Raw genomic sequence first — 16,132 nt, forward strand, 5'->3', positions numbered from 1 at the left:
ACACCTCACACGGATTTCTGCAGCTCTGGGAGGGCAGATCTGCTCCTCTGGGTGCCTGCTGGGTGCTCTGCTCTGAGGAAACTGTATGGTCTCAGACCTGTTGCAGTCTCCGAATATAAAGCGAATATAAACCCCCCTTTGTTGGGGAGAGGTTGACTTGACTGAGCCACATGATGAGTCAGGTGACAAAATTGGGCACCAAAGCGGAGGAGAATGAGCAGCTGGGTGAGGGCATTAGCTGCTGATCTTGCCTCTTGACAGGCTGCGTTACTCCTCAGGGAAAATGAGTGCCTGGCTGTGTCCTCTGCTGTGGAGCTTAACCATGGTGTGCTTAACAGGTAAGGACACAGATTCTCTTCACTGGTTGAAAAGAGGGGGGTGAAGCCATAGTGGGACTGTGAGAGCCCTGGGCCTCACCGTGGGATGAGGCTGTGGGAAGGAGGGAAGTGTTGAAACACAGGCAGTGTTTCAGGGATGCATGAGGTAAATACAAAAATTTGCTTTTACAGGAAGAAAATTAAAAAAAAATAAACAGAGCTGTATTACTCTGCATAGTGAGGATTTGCAGAGGCTTTATCTTAAACCCCAAGGAGCAGGATGCCTGTTGGTAGGCTGGGAAAGATCAGCTCTCTATCCTTCCCTGACTTGCTCAAGGCTCCTGTTTGTACCAGGGCGTCACATGCAAAATAACACATCCTTCAAGTTCCCCTGGAGATACTTCAGGTGATTCACAGTGCTCCTTAAAAAAAAACAACGAAAAAAGGCTCTAGAAACCAAAATTGCTGTTCCGTGACATAAACAGTGTAAGTGCAGAGGAGAAAATGCTTTGTCTGATGAAGCTGAGGTTGTTTGAGTACTGATTTTTCACGGCTGTGACTGACTAGAACTGGTAAAATACATAAACACTTAAGTAGTGCTCAAAAAAATTTTTTTTCAGCCTTCTGACTTCTATTTTTTTTCCTCTAGAAGTTGTTTAAATTATTAAGAAGTACTGGCTACCAAAGGTTATTGATGGCTACTGAAGTGTTGTGAACAACTTTGCTACTTTTGGTAACATGTTGTGGAAAGCTACTTTCCATTTTTAAAATTTCCTCTTAAGGGCACCACCATTTGACATTAAATCCGAGCAACCAATGAAACATATTCAACTAAAAAACCCCAACAAACAGCAAAATTCATCCAGCCCAAGTTGCTGAAACCTCTGCAGTGTCTCTGGCTGGCAGGGCTGTGCTGTTGGGGTCAGGAGGGAGCTGTGGGAGGTCAGACTTTGATCTCAGAGGTCCTTCTGAAAGGTTTTTTCTGGGAATTTGACATTGCCCTTACCTTACTGCAAGTGTTTATGTTAGGATTAGTTTAATGGCTCTCAGGACTGACTCAGTTTGTTGCCAGAGGTGAGGAAAAAGCAAGCAGACTGGCTTCAACCCCTGAGGCAGGGGAGTCAGATGAGGGGAATTGTGCATCTTGGTTCTGGGTGGAGGCTTGGCCACAGCAGCAGTGTCTTGTGTGGGCACTGTGGAGCTGCTCTCCCTGCCTTGGATCAATGCTGGCACCTCTGGCCTTTGAATTAGAGCCAGGGGCAAACCAGTGTGTTACAAAATGATCACTGATAGATTTGGTGTCTCTGTTTTAGGGCCACAGCAAGAAAATGAGATATAGTTCAGTTGGTACTGAAGATTATTGGCACAGTGCTAATAATGCCAAGGTTGTGGGTTTGATCCACCTTGGGCCATTGTCTTTAAGAGCTGGAGTCCATGATCCTCTGGGTCCCTTCCAACTCAGACTGTTCTGTAAATTCTTTAAAACCTGAGCAGCAGCCCAGATGGCTGGGTGCTCATCTGCTGTACTCTGTAGTTACACCAAGATGGATTTTGGCACAAAGCAGGCAGTCAACAACAGGAGGGAGCACTCCCAGCAAACTGTCTTCATGTGACCACGATCTTATAAAGACTCTTTTATCCACTGTCCTGATCCTGGTGCAGAACTTTAACTGGAGCTGCCATCAGCTTGGGCTGCGTGTTGATGTTTGTACCATGGTAGTGCTGAGCTCTGGTGCCCATAGTGCCTGGCCTGGCATGGTGGGTACAAAATTAAGAGAGAAATTAAAGGCTGGGGCTGAATCAGGGCTGGGGGAAAGGCTGCAGGGATGTGGGTCTGACACCTGACAGCTTGTGCTGTCACCCATCTTGTCACCCTGCCCGTGTCCTTCCTCACCTACATCCCACTGTCGGGTGTCAGCTGCACTCTTTGACCTCCTGGAAAACCATAAACCAGTTTCTTAGGCATCCTTGTGTTTTCTGTGCCACTGGGCATGGATTGGCAAGGGGGCTTAGCAGGTGTGTGCTGCTTGAGAGAGCATTTACACCCCACAGTATCAGCTCCAGTTGCTACTGATGCTGTATAAGGTTGGGTGTTTTCAGAAGTTGCAGTAAATATTGAGGAAATCCCTGCCCTGAGTTCCTGAACCCAGCTGGTGGCACAGCTGCTGGGGCAGGAGCTGCCTGTTTTGGTTTTGCTTTTCTTCCTTTGCTTAGTACCACACTGCTAAATTAACAATAACCTGCTGCTTTCCATGCTCAGTTTCATGGGTGTCTCCTCTGTTAGAAACTGGAGGACATCACCCATGCTGTGCCAAGGGATGTCTCTTCCATCAGCAGTTGATGTTTCAGTCCATCATGTATCACAGCAAAACAACCTGAGCTGCAGCAATGCCTCCTTTCTCTACAGATTTCAGCAATCCTCACTCTGATGAGGGATTTCAGAATTAAAGCAAGTCTTGGCCCACAGGTTCCCTTCATGGTTACTGGAAGTACCACCAGAGCAGTTTAAAAGAGCCCTGAGCCCATGTCTTTTCTTGGCTGATGTGTTTAAGGGAGATGGGATAAAGCAGTCAGCTACTTGACAAGCATCTTAAATCAGATTGTCATGAGATCTCAGAGTAAACAGTCTCAAGGAGCTAACAAAACTCGCTGTTTCAGGCAATTCTCACACCCGTAAGTCAGACCTCCCAGACACTGGCATTTACTTATTTGTGGCCTCATGAACCCACTAATTTATTTCCTTGGTAAGTCTCTCGTGCCAGACATGCTCAGATGCTGCCTCAGATCCTTGCTCTGTAGTGGAACACAGCAGAGGGGAGTTTCTGGATATCAAACAAGAACACATGGTTTAAGCAGTTGATAAAGACCTAAATGAGAGGCCAATATTAAAGAGATAACAATAATTCAACTACTAATTATGTTTTTTCTTCTCTTAGGTATTGCTTTAGGCCAGACAGCCAGCACTGAGGTCTCCATCACATCAACCCCAGCACCTCCCAGTGCAACCAGCACTGAGGTCCCAGTTGCATCCACCCCAGCACCTCCCAGTGCATCAACCCCAGTACCTCCCAGTGCAACCAGCACTGAGGTTCCCATTGCATCCACCCCAGCACCTCCCAGTGCAACCCCTGCTACCGCCTCTGCTCCTCCAGCTGCTCCTGCAACACTCTCAGCTGCACTGACACCAACCACTGCAAGCCCTGCTGCACCCACAGCAGCTCCATCTGCTGATCCAAGCACAACAACCCCTGCCCAGACTCTGCCCTCCAGCACGGGGACTGTCCCCACCTCTGGCAGCAGGGCCACCTCTCCAGCATCTTCAGCACTGACAGCCACAGCCAGCAGTGCCCCAGCGTCCCCTCCAGGGGTGACCACATCCCCTGGGCTGCCGTCGTCAGCTCTGCCCCCCAGCACCCCCCAGCCCTCCAACTGCAGCAGAGTGAATGTGACAGCCTGTGCCCCCTGCCCCCCAGGGACTGTCCCCACACAAGGTAAGGTTGCTGCTGTGTTAGAGGAAATGGGATTTGTCAGGGCAGGTGAAGCCAGCACTTGTTCTTGTGTTGGAAGCTTGGACAGGCAGCAGGAGAGGGACTTAATTCATTTCACCCTCCTGAAATCAGAGGCTTGGTCTTCCCTGGCCTTGTGCTGTGTTTTGGTCTTTCTGAGGCTTCCCCAGTGGGGTGACAAAGTAGTCGGATTGTGGCACAAAGTGTAACATGAGTGCAGTTTGATTTATTGGCAGAACATCATTTTGGGCTCCAGGGCCAAATACGAGATCTATTTCCAGCTGTCTTGAATGTTTGAAATAGAATCTCAGTTATAGAGACAGCCTTTTTCCATGGCCTTGAGAAGATCCTTGATCAACCTCTGTTGTGGTCAGCAGTACATAATATAACCTTTCCCAGAAGTTATTTGTTGTAACATGGTTAGGTTCTGATTTCAAACACCACCACCCCACCCCACAAAAAAAAAAAAAAAAAAAAAAAAAAACAAAACAAAAAAAAAACAACAAAAAAACCACCAGCAACAACAACAACAAACCTAAAAAACCAAAAACAAAAAACCTCAAAAAAGAAAATAATTCTTCAAAATACAAGCCACATACTTTTTGCTTATTCCCTGCACTGCAGAGCACTTTTTAAAAGCAGCTCTGATGCTTTAGAGTGAATCTGCAGAGGACAGGGGTTATCTCCCACCTCTGTTTTATGCAGGATCTTCTTTGACAGGGCCTTTTCCTTTTGCCTGTGTTGGTGGTGCAGCTGCAGTAAAACCAGCCAATTCCTCTGTGTGTCTGGGACTGATTTTGTGGAGAAGAGAGGGGTAAAACTTGCCTGCTGGGAATGCCATGGTACCCATCCTCAAAGAAAAGCTGTTGCTGCTTAAGGCAGATCCTTGACTCTGGGGCTTTACTCATCAGTTCTGCTTCCTACAAGCTTAAATTATCAGTAATCTAAATAAGTATATTGGTTTCTTTTTTTGTGTGTCTTTTTTTGTGTGTTGGAGGGAAGACAAGAAAATTTTTCCTGGCCCCTCAAATTAAAGAAGGAAAAAGCAGTCAGCTTCATTACTGGAGATCCACACTGATAGCCTTGACTTCTTAGATCATCTTGTGGCTGTTCTGCAGCTTGCTAACAGTGGGCAGCAGCATAATTAGCATGAATATTGCAGTTTCTACCCTCTATGAGAGCCTGCCAGAGGAACTGCATCCCAAAGCTTCTGCCTTTGTGGCAGTGACCTGTCCTGGCAGACACAGGGGTTTCAGTCCAGTCTTGCAATCCTGATCCTGACTTTCTGTCCCGATTTAGGCACCTTGAGCTGCTCGTGCTGCGCGGGGGGCGCGTGCATCGGCCCCGGTGCCTGCAGCCCCTGCCCTGCAGGCCACTACCAGCCCCAAGGTGGGCAACCATCCTGCCTGCCCTGCCCACAGGGCTCCTACACCAGGTGAGTGACTGAGCCCCTAGCATGGGGGCTGGGTGATAAACCACAAAACACTTCCCAGACAGAAAAATCTCTTCCTTTGAGCTGTAGGAAAAGTGCTGCCAGGGCTGTTTCTCAGAGGCTAAATTCTCCTCATCAGGACAGCTGGTGTGGATCTGCTTGTGCTGAGGGCTGCCCCTCTGTGGGCTTCCCTTTTTTACCCTCATGCCTTTTGTCTGCACGGAGGGAACATGTTTTATGGTGGGAAGACACTTGGCAGTGAGATGTGGGTTCATCTCCACAGCTTTTCTCTAGGATATGTCTGACAAACAGGCTCCATCTCCCTGCTTTGCCCAATTACTTTCTCAATCCCTGTTTTCTTGTCCCTGAGGCATCTCGTTACATTTGAGTTGCTGGCATTTAAAGCAATACCCTCAACTGACAGAGTGTGGAAAAGCTGACAAGACAACCCAGCCAGGAGCCCAGTCTTGCAATTCCAGCAGGCTGCCCAGTCCAGGGATGCTGTACGAGTGTCCTCTGGCTGTGGGGACATGTGCATGTGCCACTCTCTCCACTCCTGTCAGATTTTCTCTTGCTGTATCCATGTCTGCAAGCAGTGAGCTGTGTCCTTTGTGGGGTGACAAGGACAGGAAGGGTGGCAAGAGCCTCCCAGGACTGTGTCCATTGCAGAGCAGCTCCCTGTGGATCAGTCCTGGGCTGTAGGAAGGGTGACCTGACTGTGCAGTTTGTTTGCAGCAGCCCCTGAGTCTGAGGTGCCAGCAGGATCTTCCTCTGTGCTCCCCTCCATGCTCTGCCCTTGCAGTTTGTGCTGTGAGGACCTGCCTTAAAAATGTTCCCCCAAATTGCTTTAAAAATCAGCCAGGAGCTGTCTCCAGGGCTCACAGAGCTGCTGCTCTGGGCATGTGGGAGAGGGTCATGGCCAGAGAGGGTCAGGCAGTAGGTGGTGTGTGCCAGAGCAGGGACCAAAAGTGGGGGATCTGGAGGGGACTTGGGGTGCAGTGTGTGCATGGCCATCTCCTGGTGGCTGCCTGGGCCTCAGGGCTTCCACAGACCATTGAACATTTCTGTGGTGTTTGGAGAATTTGGCCTTCCTGCAGCTTTGAGAGGCTCTGGCTGACCCAGGCCCTGTGTTGGTTTGTTTTCAGCAAAGCATTTACTATGTTTCCAGTTGGTTTGGGGGGTTTTGGATTGTGGTTTTGGTTTTTTTGGTTTGTTGTTTGTTTGTTTGGGGTTTTTTTTTTGTTTGGTTGGGTTTTTCCTGCAAATCTCATGCAGCCCTGCAGTTTCCGAAGGAATTAAAGAGCATGTCCTTGTTTTCCTCCAAAGCATCTCTGAGTCCATTATCAAATTCCTTTGATAAGGAATTGAGGGGGATTTGGCTCTGTTAGTGATGAATGTAAAATCTTCCTCTTTCCTGCCTTTGCCTCATTTCCTCCCCCTCCTCCTGGAGGTCTGACATATTGCCTCCCTTTTTCCACAGTCCCTTGCTATTTAAGGTCAGGGCTCTCACAGGTCACTGCCTGTGGTTTAGGTCCTTTTTTTAGCTCCTTTTGAAATCCCTGATGGATGCTGAACAGCAAACACCTTCCCTATTCCATTTGCAAGAGTGGATTTAAGAGTCTTGACTTAAGCAAAAGGTTTTAAGTCTGACCACAGCATATTCTTAAAGACCTTCAATTCAGATGGTCCCTTTCCGTATTGCCCACAGCCACAGGGCATTTCTAATGTTAATAATACAGAAAACTTTAGGTTTTAGTAGACCTTTAAAATTTAGGTGAGTTCAAGCCAATTTTTTTTTGCCTGAACTCCTTTTTCATAATTTCTCTATTTCTAGAGCAGTCAGTGTCATGTTCTTTTCTCTCTTCTCCAAGTGGATGGAGGCTTGGGTGACCTAAAATTGTGTCCCACTCTGCTCTCTTCCCTCCCAGCTTCCCAAGGAGCACTGTGTGTCTTCCCTGCCCACCAGGACATTTTGCTAATGAGTCTGGGGCTGCAGCCTGCAGAGCCTGTGAGCGAGGTAGGCTTTGGTCTGTGTTCAACCCAAATGCATTTTCATCACATGATGCTTTTTCCCAGGGGCAGATGCAATTACCAGGTAACTTAAAAGCACTGAAGGGTAAACAGGCTAAAAATAGCCCAGCAGATCTCTTCCCTATTCTGTTGTTATTAAAATGAAAAGAGCAGATCTCAGCCATGCTTGTTTTTGCAACAAGTTAATGCTAACTCTGCAATGAAAGTCAGGAAAAAACTTCTATGAAATTCCATTTTAGCACAAGGGGGGAGGGTTGTCAGGAAACAAAATATTTTCTATTTCTGATAGCAAAACTGAGTCTAAACCATCTTTGTTTTCAAAGTCTGACTATTAAGTGTAATACTCTCCTTATTTTCCACACATTAAAACTGGGGTTTTAAAAAGGAGCTGCTTTGCACCTGGCTAATGCCACTCCAGCCTGGTACAATGTGTTTGTAGATGGGCTAACAGCATGTGCAGAACAGAACAGCACTTGCTTGTGCAAAGCCCTAATTAACACATGCAATGCAGCAGCTCCACTGCACCCAAAAGGGGGTCTTGCTTGAACATGCACAACTGTTCCTTTGGAAATCCACCCACCGAGCTGCTGGGCTGTACCTGAACCTTGAGTTTGGGAGGAGCAAAATCTGACTGGTGACAGCAATGGGGTCTGCCCCTCCCTTTACCCAGCAGATTTAAACACTGTGTTAGACAACAGGGGGGTCTGTGGGGTTGGCCCCTAAATCCTGCAAGTGTAAATGTAAAAAGTTCCTTTTTTCCTTGCAGGGAGAGGGGAGGTGTTAGGTTTCATCCTGCTGTGCCACAGCTTCTGCTGCCTGGTGCAAATCCAGGTGTGAGGCAGATCTTAACCCACACCATATCCAGCTCCTCTCTGAACCTTAACTCTGTCCCATGTGGGCAGTGACCACGTTGTGCATCATCAGACACCTCCAAACCCACATGAGTTCCCAAGTGCTGCTCTCTCAGTTTTCCTGTTGTGTGGTGGGACTCACAAGTTGGGTCCTGCTGGCCCCTGGGCACTTTGGGGCACTTCACTCCTTTCTGTGCTTTGGGAAGGGTCTGTACGTGTCCTCCTGCCCATCCTGGTGCAGGAAGGGCACCTTGGCTGGTGGGTCTTGTGTCCTTCCTTCTGCAGGGAAGAAGATGCATCCCAGACTTCCTGGGATGGAGGCAGGCCTGGAAGGGCTGGGGTGACCAGAGAGGTTCCCCCTGGCCAGAGACCTGCTCCATCCAGCTGAATAACTTGGGAGTTGGCACTGGAATCACCTGTTCCAGCTTCATTCCAGTTCAGCCTGTGGTGCTGGGGAGGGTGACAGGTTTCTCTGTCTCCTTGGCGTGGTTTTGAGTGATGTAAGATTCACCAGGGGAATCTGCCAGAGCCCTCCGTGCATCCCTCAACATGGCACAGGGCAGCAGGGAATTTCCATTGCTCTTTCAGAGCTTTTGACAAATACATAACCCCAAAAGCCCTGAAATGCCACCTGAAGCCTGTTGTGGGGAGTTGTTTGGTTGCTTGTAAAATGGACATGAGCACATTCACAACAATGTGGGGCAGAGGTGTGGAGACAGGATCCTGAACCCTTTTTCTTCTCTTTTTCAGGCTATTTTAGCTCCAAGCAAAATGCAGCTTTTTGTCTGCCTTGCCAGCCAGGATCATTTTGCAAGTAAGGAGCCTCTTGGGGTGCAGGAGCTCAGATGGAAAGGGAGGGGAGGTTTCCCTTTAGCCACTGAGCTGGAACCACCAGTGTAGTGCCCAAAGACAAGTCACCTGCCACTTCAGGCGTAGTTTGGGGCTGCAAGCAACCTGGTCAAGTGTCCCTGACCATGGCATGGGTGTTGGGGTGAGATGATCTTTAAGGTCCCTTCCAACCAGACCATTCTGTGGTTCTGTGTGAGAAACTGCACTGGAGACAGACAGTCAGACAGACAGAGAAACAGCAGAGGTTCCTGGAGACTCCAGGTTGTAAGAGCTGGCTTTGGTGGGCTGGGCTGGTCTTGGAAGTGCTCATCCTACAGCGTGTCCTGCCTCCTCTCCCCTGCCAGCACCACCAGCTGCTCGGCCTGTCTGTCCTGCCCCGGGGGACAGGAGGCTCCTCGGGAGGCGTCAGAGGGGTGCGAGTCCTGCCCGCCAGGTGAGAGGGGAGGCTGTGCCCGAGGGCAGGCTGTGCCCGAGGGGAGGCTGTGCCCGAGGGGAGGCTGTGCCCCAGGGGAAGCTGTGCCCGAGGGCAGGCTGTGCCCATGGGGGAGGCTGTGCCTGAGGGCAGGCTGTGCCCGAGGGCAGGCTGTGCCCATGGGGGAGGCTGTGCCCGAGGGGAGGCTGTGCCCGAGGGGAGGCTGTGCCCCAGGGGAAGCTGTGCCCGAGGGCAGGCTGTGCCCATGGGGAGGCTGTGCCCGAGGGCAGGCTGTGCCCATGGGGGAGGCTGTGCCCGAGGGCAGGCTGTGCCTGAGGGGAGGTTGTGCTGAGGAGTGGCTGTGCCAGGCTGGAAGGCTGTGCCCGAGGGGAGGCTGTGCCCGAGGGGAGGCTGTGCCCGAGGGGAGGCTGTGCCCATGGGGAGGCTGTGCCCGAGGGCAGGCTGTGCCTGAGGGGAGGCTGTGCTGAGGAGAGGCTGTGCCAGGCTGGAAGGCTGTGCCGAGGAGAGGCTGTGCCCATGGGGGAGGCTGTGCCCGAGGGGAGGCTGTGCCCGGCTGGGAGCACAGCTCCAGCTCCAGCGGCTCATTGAAGACCCATCTCAGCTGACCTTGCAGGTGCCCTGCAGGCAGAGCTGAGCCCTGGCAGTGAGGGATGGTGCCGGTGGTTTGACCGGTGCTGGTGGAGGCTGTGCCTGTGCCTGTGCCAGGCTGGTTAATGCCTTGGATGTGTGCTGGTCCCTGGCATGCCCGGGAGCCCGAATCCACAGCTGGGTAACAAAACAGCTCCCGCAAAAAGCATCTTTGCCGGTGGTGGTGACTTTGCTGAGGAAAGCCCGGCCGTGCTGTCAGAGATGGATTTTCTGCGGGGGCAGCCTGGGGCAGAGGGACACGGGGAGGGGACGTGAGGGACACGGGGAGGGGATGTGAGGGACACGGCCGTGCTCCCTCCTGTGCTGGCTGAAACACCGCCAGGCTGCCGGCAGGGCTGGGCAGGGCACTCCTGCCATGGCAGGGGCCAGCCTCCGGTCCGGACACAGCCCCAGGGTGTCTCACAGCCAAGCTGCATCTTAAACACGCAGGAAAGTGTTTTACCACTGTGAGATTTGGAACTGCTGTGACCTGTCTCTCCTACAAAGCTTGGGAAACTGAGCGGTGCTTTGAAGTCTGCTCAGCAAGTTTCAAAGAGCTGGAAAAGGTGTTTGAATCCAGAATTGGAGAGGATGAAACACTGCTGACCTCCAGCTCCCATCTTCCCTACATTAAAGCCAGAACTCACTGCTAACCCCCTCTCCTCTACTCCTACTCACACTACTCTGTTTGCCAAGGTCTGACCCCAAATATTCTTTAGTCTCTCTGTCCCTGTTTGTTCTGTTCTGACCACCTGTTTGCCACCCAACCAGGACCAAAGTCCAGGCTCAGCTTTTGTTATGCACATGAGCACTTAATGCTCTTTCTCCCCGTGGCTTTGAAAGCTGATTCATCCATATGCAATTGCAAAGGTCCTGGGGTTTAGTTTCAAATCTTAATATTGTGCTTATTTGCTGTTTAGGTACATTCAAAGGTCCCAGTGACAACAGATGCAAGGCCTGCAGGACAGGAGAGTACCAACTACAGCGGGGCAAGGAGAGCTGTGACCTGTGCCCAGAAAACCACTACTGCCCTGTGAGTGCCCAGCAGCTGGGGACAGCCTGTGCCAGCCAGAGCTGTCCCGACAAGCTAAATACACTTCAATTAACACTTTCTTTTTTCTTGTAACCTGAGCTTCTTTTCTCTTAAACATAGACAGGGCTCTGATGGAAGGAGATGATTAAAATTAAGACTCCAGGAGTGTGGCTTTGTGCCTGGAGCTGCCTGCTCTGTGTGGGCCATGAGGGGATGGTGTGTGCATTAATGAGGGGGTTTGGGGTACAGACTTGCTCTGCAACAACACCTTCTGCTCTTCCCCACACTCTAATACTGCAGGGCAGACGAGGCTGAATTTAATGATAGCATGCTCATTCCTTTAATTATTTTTCCTCCTAATGCTGAAATGTCACCTCCCTTTGCCCTGGTTACCTTCTGCAGTTTGCTGGTGCTGAGTTACTTGTTCTCTTGGGCAGAGCCCAGATGTGAACCCAGTGAAGTGCCCTCCCGATGCCTTCTGCCCCCGGGGCAGCGTGGAGCCCACCTACTGCATGGAGCTCTTCCTGTACAAGGCAGGGGACTCCTGCCGGCTGACCCCTGCCACGGTCATTGTCCTGGCCACCTTCTCAGCAGGTCAGTCTGGGTCCTCTCTGTGCTCTCGTGTTAAACCCAGCATTCTCTGGGTGGTGTGTTCTGTGTTTCTGGAAAGCTGGATTTCTAATGAAAGTCCTTCTGGCTGCTTTCAGTGCCAGTGCCAGTCCTGTCCCTTGCTCTGAAGGAAGGTGGCACAGTGCTGAATGCTTGTTGTTTGTCCCTGGGAAGCAGGGGTCTGTATGGACCCTCAAACAGGGATTCCTTGGCTGCACCAAAGTAGGAAAAAGTACCATTTCCTTTTGGTATGAGACTTGGTTTCCTGAAAGCATTCCTGCCTTAAGTCATGCCACAGCACCCAGCAGAATGGGGAGCTGCTGGCTCATACAGTGCTGGTTGCATTGATGCCGAATGTTCCTTGTATCCAAGAGTCAGGACCTGCTGAGTGTGGGGAGCATCCCTCCAGATGGCACCTGCTGTGAATTAGCTCACTCGGGCAAGCTAATGAGTGGATGAACTTTTCAACTGGGAAGCTGCACCATGAAGAATCATTCCAAAACAATGAATATGCATTTTTAGTCTTAGGAAAGGGAAAAATAGAGTTCTCTCGATTTTAATCAAAGTTGGGGGGAGGTTTAATCAGAGTTATGATGAAAATGAGCAACTATTAGTGCTGTGGATTGCAAGAAGGGCAGATGAGGAAGCTGGGAGGAGGAATCTGTCTTCTGTGCCCAGAGAGATGAAGAGAAATTCCTAAGTGCCACTTACAGTACCAGAGATGAAAATCTTGTGTCAAGAGAGCCAAGTCGTAGAGCTGAGTAAGCCACCAGAGGATAAAGAATATCCAACAAGCCTCATATTCACAGCTTCTGTGTTTCAAGTGTATTTTATGTGCTTCCTGAAGACCCATTCTCCACTTGGCTGTGTTGTTAAAAAGAGAGAGAGATTCAATGCATGTGTTACAAGACACACAGCAAAGCTGCTTCTCCAACAAGAAAGCAGTGTTCTCATCACACTTGGCAGCTGAGGAAGGGACAAGGACAGCAGGGTCTGCAGGAGCTCCAGCAGCACCCTCTGAGTGCTGGAGTGCCTGGGGGGAGCAGATGAGAGTTGTTCTCACAAGCTGTGGCTTGGAGCCATGAGAAAGGTCCTCCACTGACCCCTATCCCCTCATGCCAGGCTGTTGTCCAAAAATCTGCCAAAGCAGATGCCATCTGAAGCGAGCATTAATTTGAAAAAGTAGATTAAACTGAAGTACATGAAAAGACTGCCCAGAGAGGGACAATGGCCCATTAACCAGCATTTGTGATAAACAAGTCCCAGGGTCAGGGAACAGCATTCCTGCCTCTCCCAGAGCTTGCCGCAGAGAGGGGGAAAGGAAACAGCCCACGCAGGAACCCTCGAGTTTTTCACGGCTTGTCTCACAAATCAAGTGTTTACCATGAGGCTGTCTGCTCACACAACTGAAATTTGGGTGTATTTGTCTGGCCATATTGCATCACAGAGGCAGATTTGTGCTCTGCTGTTCAGATTCATTTTCTCTGATGATGCTTCTGCCAGAAAAAAATGAACAGAATGTCACACTACTTGAGATTTGCCAATTACTTCCATGTCTATGCCCAATCCAAAAGTAATTTTTCCTGACAGCCCTGATCTCAGTCTAGACTCAGAGTTAATCTAGCTTAGTTGCTTCTTGTGCTTCAGTGTGAGTGCTGCACACAGCAAACTAATTTCTCAACAAGATCCTTTTGGTGGGGTCTGCAGTGAATAAGATGCCAAGTGGAAAACAGTTCCAGAGAGTAAATGGGAGTGGGAAAGCAAGTTACTGAATTATTTTGTCAAAACTTGTCGTTATTCCTTGCAGAGTTAAGCTGAACTGCTGACGCTGTTATTATTGTTAGTGGAACCTTTTTTTCCCCCTCTTTTTGGAGACAGACAGAACACGTAGGAGGAAAAAAACCCTTATTTTACCAGAAGAGAATACCTGAGCTGAGAAGCTTTGGAGCAAACATCACCTGACACTTTACCTTCCCATCAGTGAATAACTACCATTCTTTTCTTTCCAGGTGGGATCCTTGTTGTCTTTCTAATAATCCTGAGAAGGCGGCAGGAGCACGGCAAGAACGCCCTGAAGTGGCTGCTGCTGCCCCGGGGCTCAGGACCCGCCTCCTACGGGGGCACAGAACACACAGAGCCTGTCTATGCTGGCTGGTAGCCCTGGCCATGGCCTGCAGCCTCTCCTTCCCCTGGGGCAACGCAGATGTGGCTCTGGGCAAGGTGTTTAACCATCAGCAACCTACTTCTGTATAGCTAAAAATCAGTGCTGGGGAATAAAAGTCAGTTTTTGAGTTGTGGCTCCTTGTGCAAACCAGCCCAGCTGCCTGCTCTGCTGCCCTGGGCTGATGGGAAAAGTCTTCCCCTTCCAATTCCTGGCTTCCTTCACAAGTAAATACTTTTCTCCTTTCTTCAGGGGGAAAAAACCTTCCAAACAGCAACCAGCAACCTATCTATTTCTCCATTTTAATAATCAGCTCAACAGAGTGAGGAGTGACTGCTCCAGTTATTGAGATCCCTTTGATACAACACTAATTTCCACCCAAGCACAAACTAACATACCTCCTTTTAATAATATGCAATTTTTTGTTTTTCATTCTCAAAATTTTAGCATAAGCACAAGTCAAAGATCCTAAAGCTCTGCCCTTCCTTTCAGCTGTGGGCAAATGTACAACTAAAGTAATGGTTGATTTCTGGAAAAATGTTCCTTTTATTTCCTGCTGCCAGGTGGTGCTTCAGAGTGGAGGTCCAAAGGAGCAGCATGGTGCAGGCACAGAAGATGCCTTGTCCCTTTCTGCATGCTGAGGAGAGGGGCTGTAGGGGACCCACTGCCCAAATGCCCGGGCAAAGTTCTGTCCCTGATCCTGGACACTGGTTTGTACCTGTTTGCTGTGGCACTCCAAGCCCTGTTCTGTGCACCCAGCCCAGTTTAACCATCTGGTAAAACTAATGTGATTTGTATTTTCCAGAGATTATTCCTGTGTGTGGCTGGTTGACTCTTAACTTGTTGTTTGCTCTGTGTCCCCTATTATATTTTTTCTCTGGGAAATGCTTAGCCAGCATCCCAGGCAGTCAGAAATGCCCAGAAAAAGTTCAACATTACCTGTACTGGAGCCAGTGTCAATTGCTCCATGAAACCAGTCCCTCTGGCCTCTTAACCTTCCCACCTTGTTTTCATTTTCCTTCTACAGTGACATTCCCACACAGATGCTGTGTAAACCCAGCCCAGCCAGCTGTGACCCTATGTGTCACTGCTGTGCTTCACCAGCTCTCAATGGCCAGTAAAAATAATATCTCTGTCAAAAGATCCACGATTTGAAATGGCTCTGCACAGAGGTGGTAGCAGGTGTTACTTCTCACTTAACCTTGCAGCAGCAGAGATGGCTGAAGGAACCCAGCTGTGGGGGGTTAAGTGGTTCCTGCCCTCAGCTGCTCATTCCCCTCTCCCCAGGGAAGGTGTTAAAAGTGTTTAAAAAAGTTTATAAAATCTATCAGTTCTCTGATCTGTCTCAGCTCTATCAGGTGAGTAACTGGCTGCAAGAGTGGTACACCAGCCATTGTGGGCAGACAGGGTGCCAGAGCAGCTGAGGCTGCCTCATCCCTGGCAGTGTTCAAGGCCAGGCTGGATGGGACTTGGAGCAGCCTGGCCTGGGGAAGGTGTCCCTGCCCATGGCAGGGGGTGAGAGAGTCTTTAAGGTCTCTTCCATCCCAAACCATTCTGTGATTTTATTCTGGATCAGCAGCAAGAGGGATGGTTCCTACAGCCCTGACCACTGCCCAGCATGGGCAGAGCTCCATGCAGCCTCTCCCACTGCTGGTTTAGGAGACATGGAGCTTCTCTCTGGCCCAAGGCTGTGCTTTTCCTCAGCAGCAGAGGGACACAATCCTGATGCACAGCACCAGGTGACCTCAGCAGTACTATCAGCCACCAGCATCAAAGCAGATCACTGAAATGCTTTTTTAAAAATTGTAGCTGCTATCACACGTGGGAGACTCCACAGGTGAAGCCAAACCAGACCCAAAAAAACTGTGTGAAAAAGCCAGAGTCAAACTCAGACCTGACCAAGCAGGACCAGCATTTGTGACAGCAAAAGGACCCCGAGGGAGCAGTGCTGGCTGGGCTGGGGAGCCCCAGCTCAGTGTCACAAAAACCTGTAAAATCATGAGCAACAGAGAGCAGCAGTGGAAAAACTGGACTGCAAGAAATGTCAGCAGTTCTGTGATAAGCAAGAGTGTGAAAACAAGCCACAGCACAATCATTATCACCTCTGTGGAAGTGCAAAACCAGTATTTCCAGGGCATCTCTTAGGAAGGCCTGGAGTGTAAGTTTTCCCTGTGAGAGAACAAAGCCCTGTTCCCTCACTGCCAAACCATGCTTGCTCAGTATGTATCAATTCCACTTTTTTCTTAGAAGAAAAAAAAAGGTGCCAAAGTAAGTATATAGAGC

At 49.8% G+C, this 16,132-nt stretch overlaps 1 protein-coding gene across 1 annotated transcript; it reads left to right on the forward strand.

Annotated features, from left to right (window-relative positions):
• Nucleotides 1–200: 200 nt before the first annotated feature.
• Nucleotides 201–15,232, forward strand: LOC135299610 (furin-like protease 2). Its single transcript, XM_064418915.1, has 9 exons — nt 201–338; nt 3,254–3,808; nt 5,123–5,258; nt 7,184–7,272; nt 8,888–8,951; nt 9,331–9,419; nt 10,967–11,079; nt 11,517–11,673; nt 13,698–15,232. Exons 1-9 carry the CDS (start codon nt 284–286, stop codon nt 13,844–13,846), a joined length of 1,407 nt encoding a protein of 468 aa, XP_064274985.1. The 5' UTR covers nt 201–283; the 3' UTR covers nt 13,847–15,232.
• Nucleotides 15,233–16,132: the final 900 nt, after the last annotated feature.

Source organism: Passer domesticus, chromosome 4 (genome assembly GCF_036417665.1).
Source record: "Passer domesticus isolate bPasDom1 chromosome 4, bPasDom1.hap1, whole genome shotgun sequence".
NCBI classification, from domain to species: domain Eukaryota; kingdom Metazoa; phylum Chordata; class Aves; order Passeriformes; family Passeridae; genus Passer; species Passer domesticus.

Excerpts from the sequence above, each read along its gene's own strand:
- LOC135299610 (XM_064418915.1), top strand. The coding sequence starts at position 284 with ATGAGTGCCTGGCTGTGTCCTCTGCTGTGGAGCTTAACCATGGTGTGC. Across the intron at positions 3,809-5,122 it reads AGGGACTGTCCCCACACAAG|GCACCTTGAGCTGCTCGTGC; the intron begins GTAAGGTTGCTG and ends GTCCCGATTTAG. Across the intron at positions 11,674-13,697 it reads CCTGGCCACCTTCTCAGCAG|GTGGGATCCTTGTTGTCTTT; the intron begins GTCAGTCTGGGT and ends TTTTCTTTCCAG.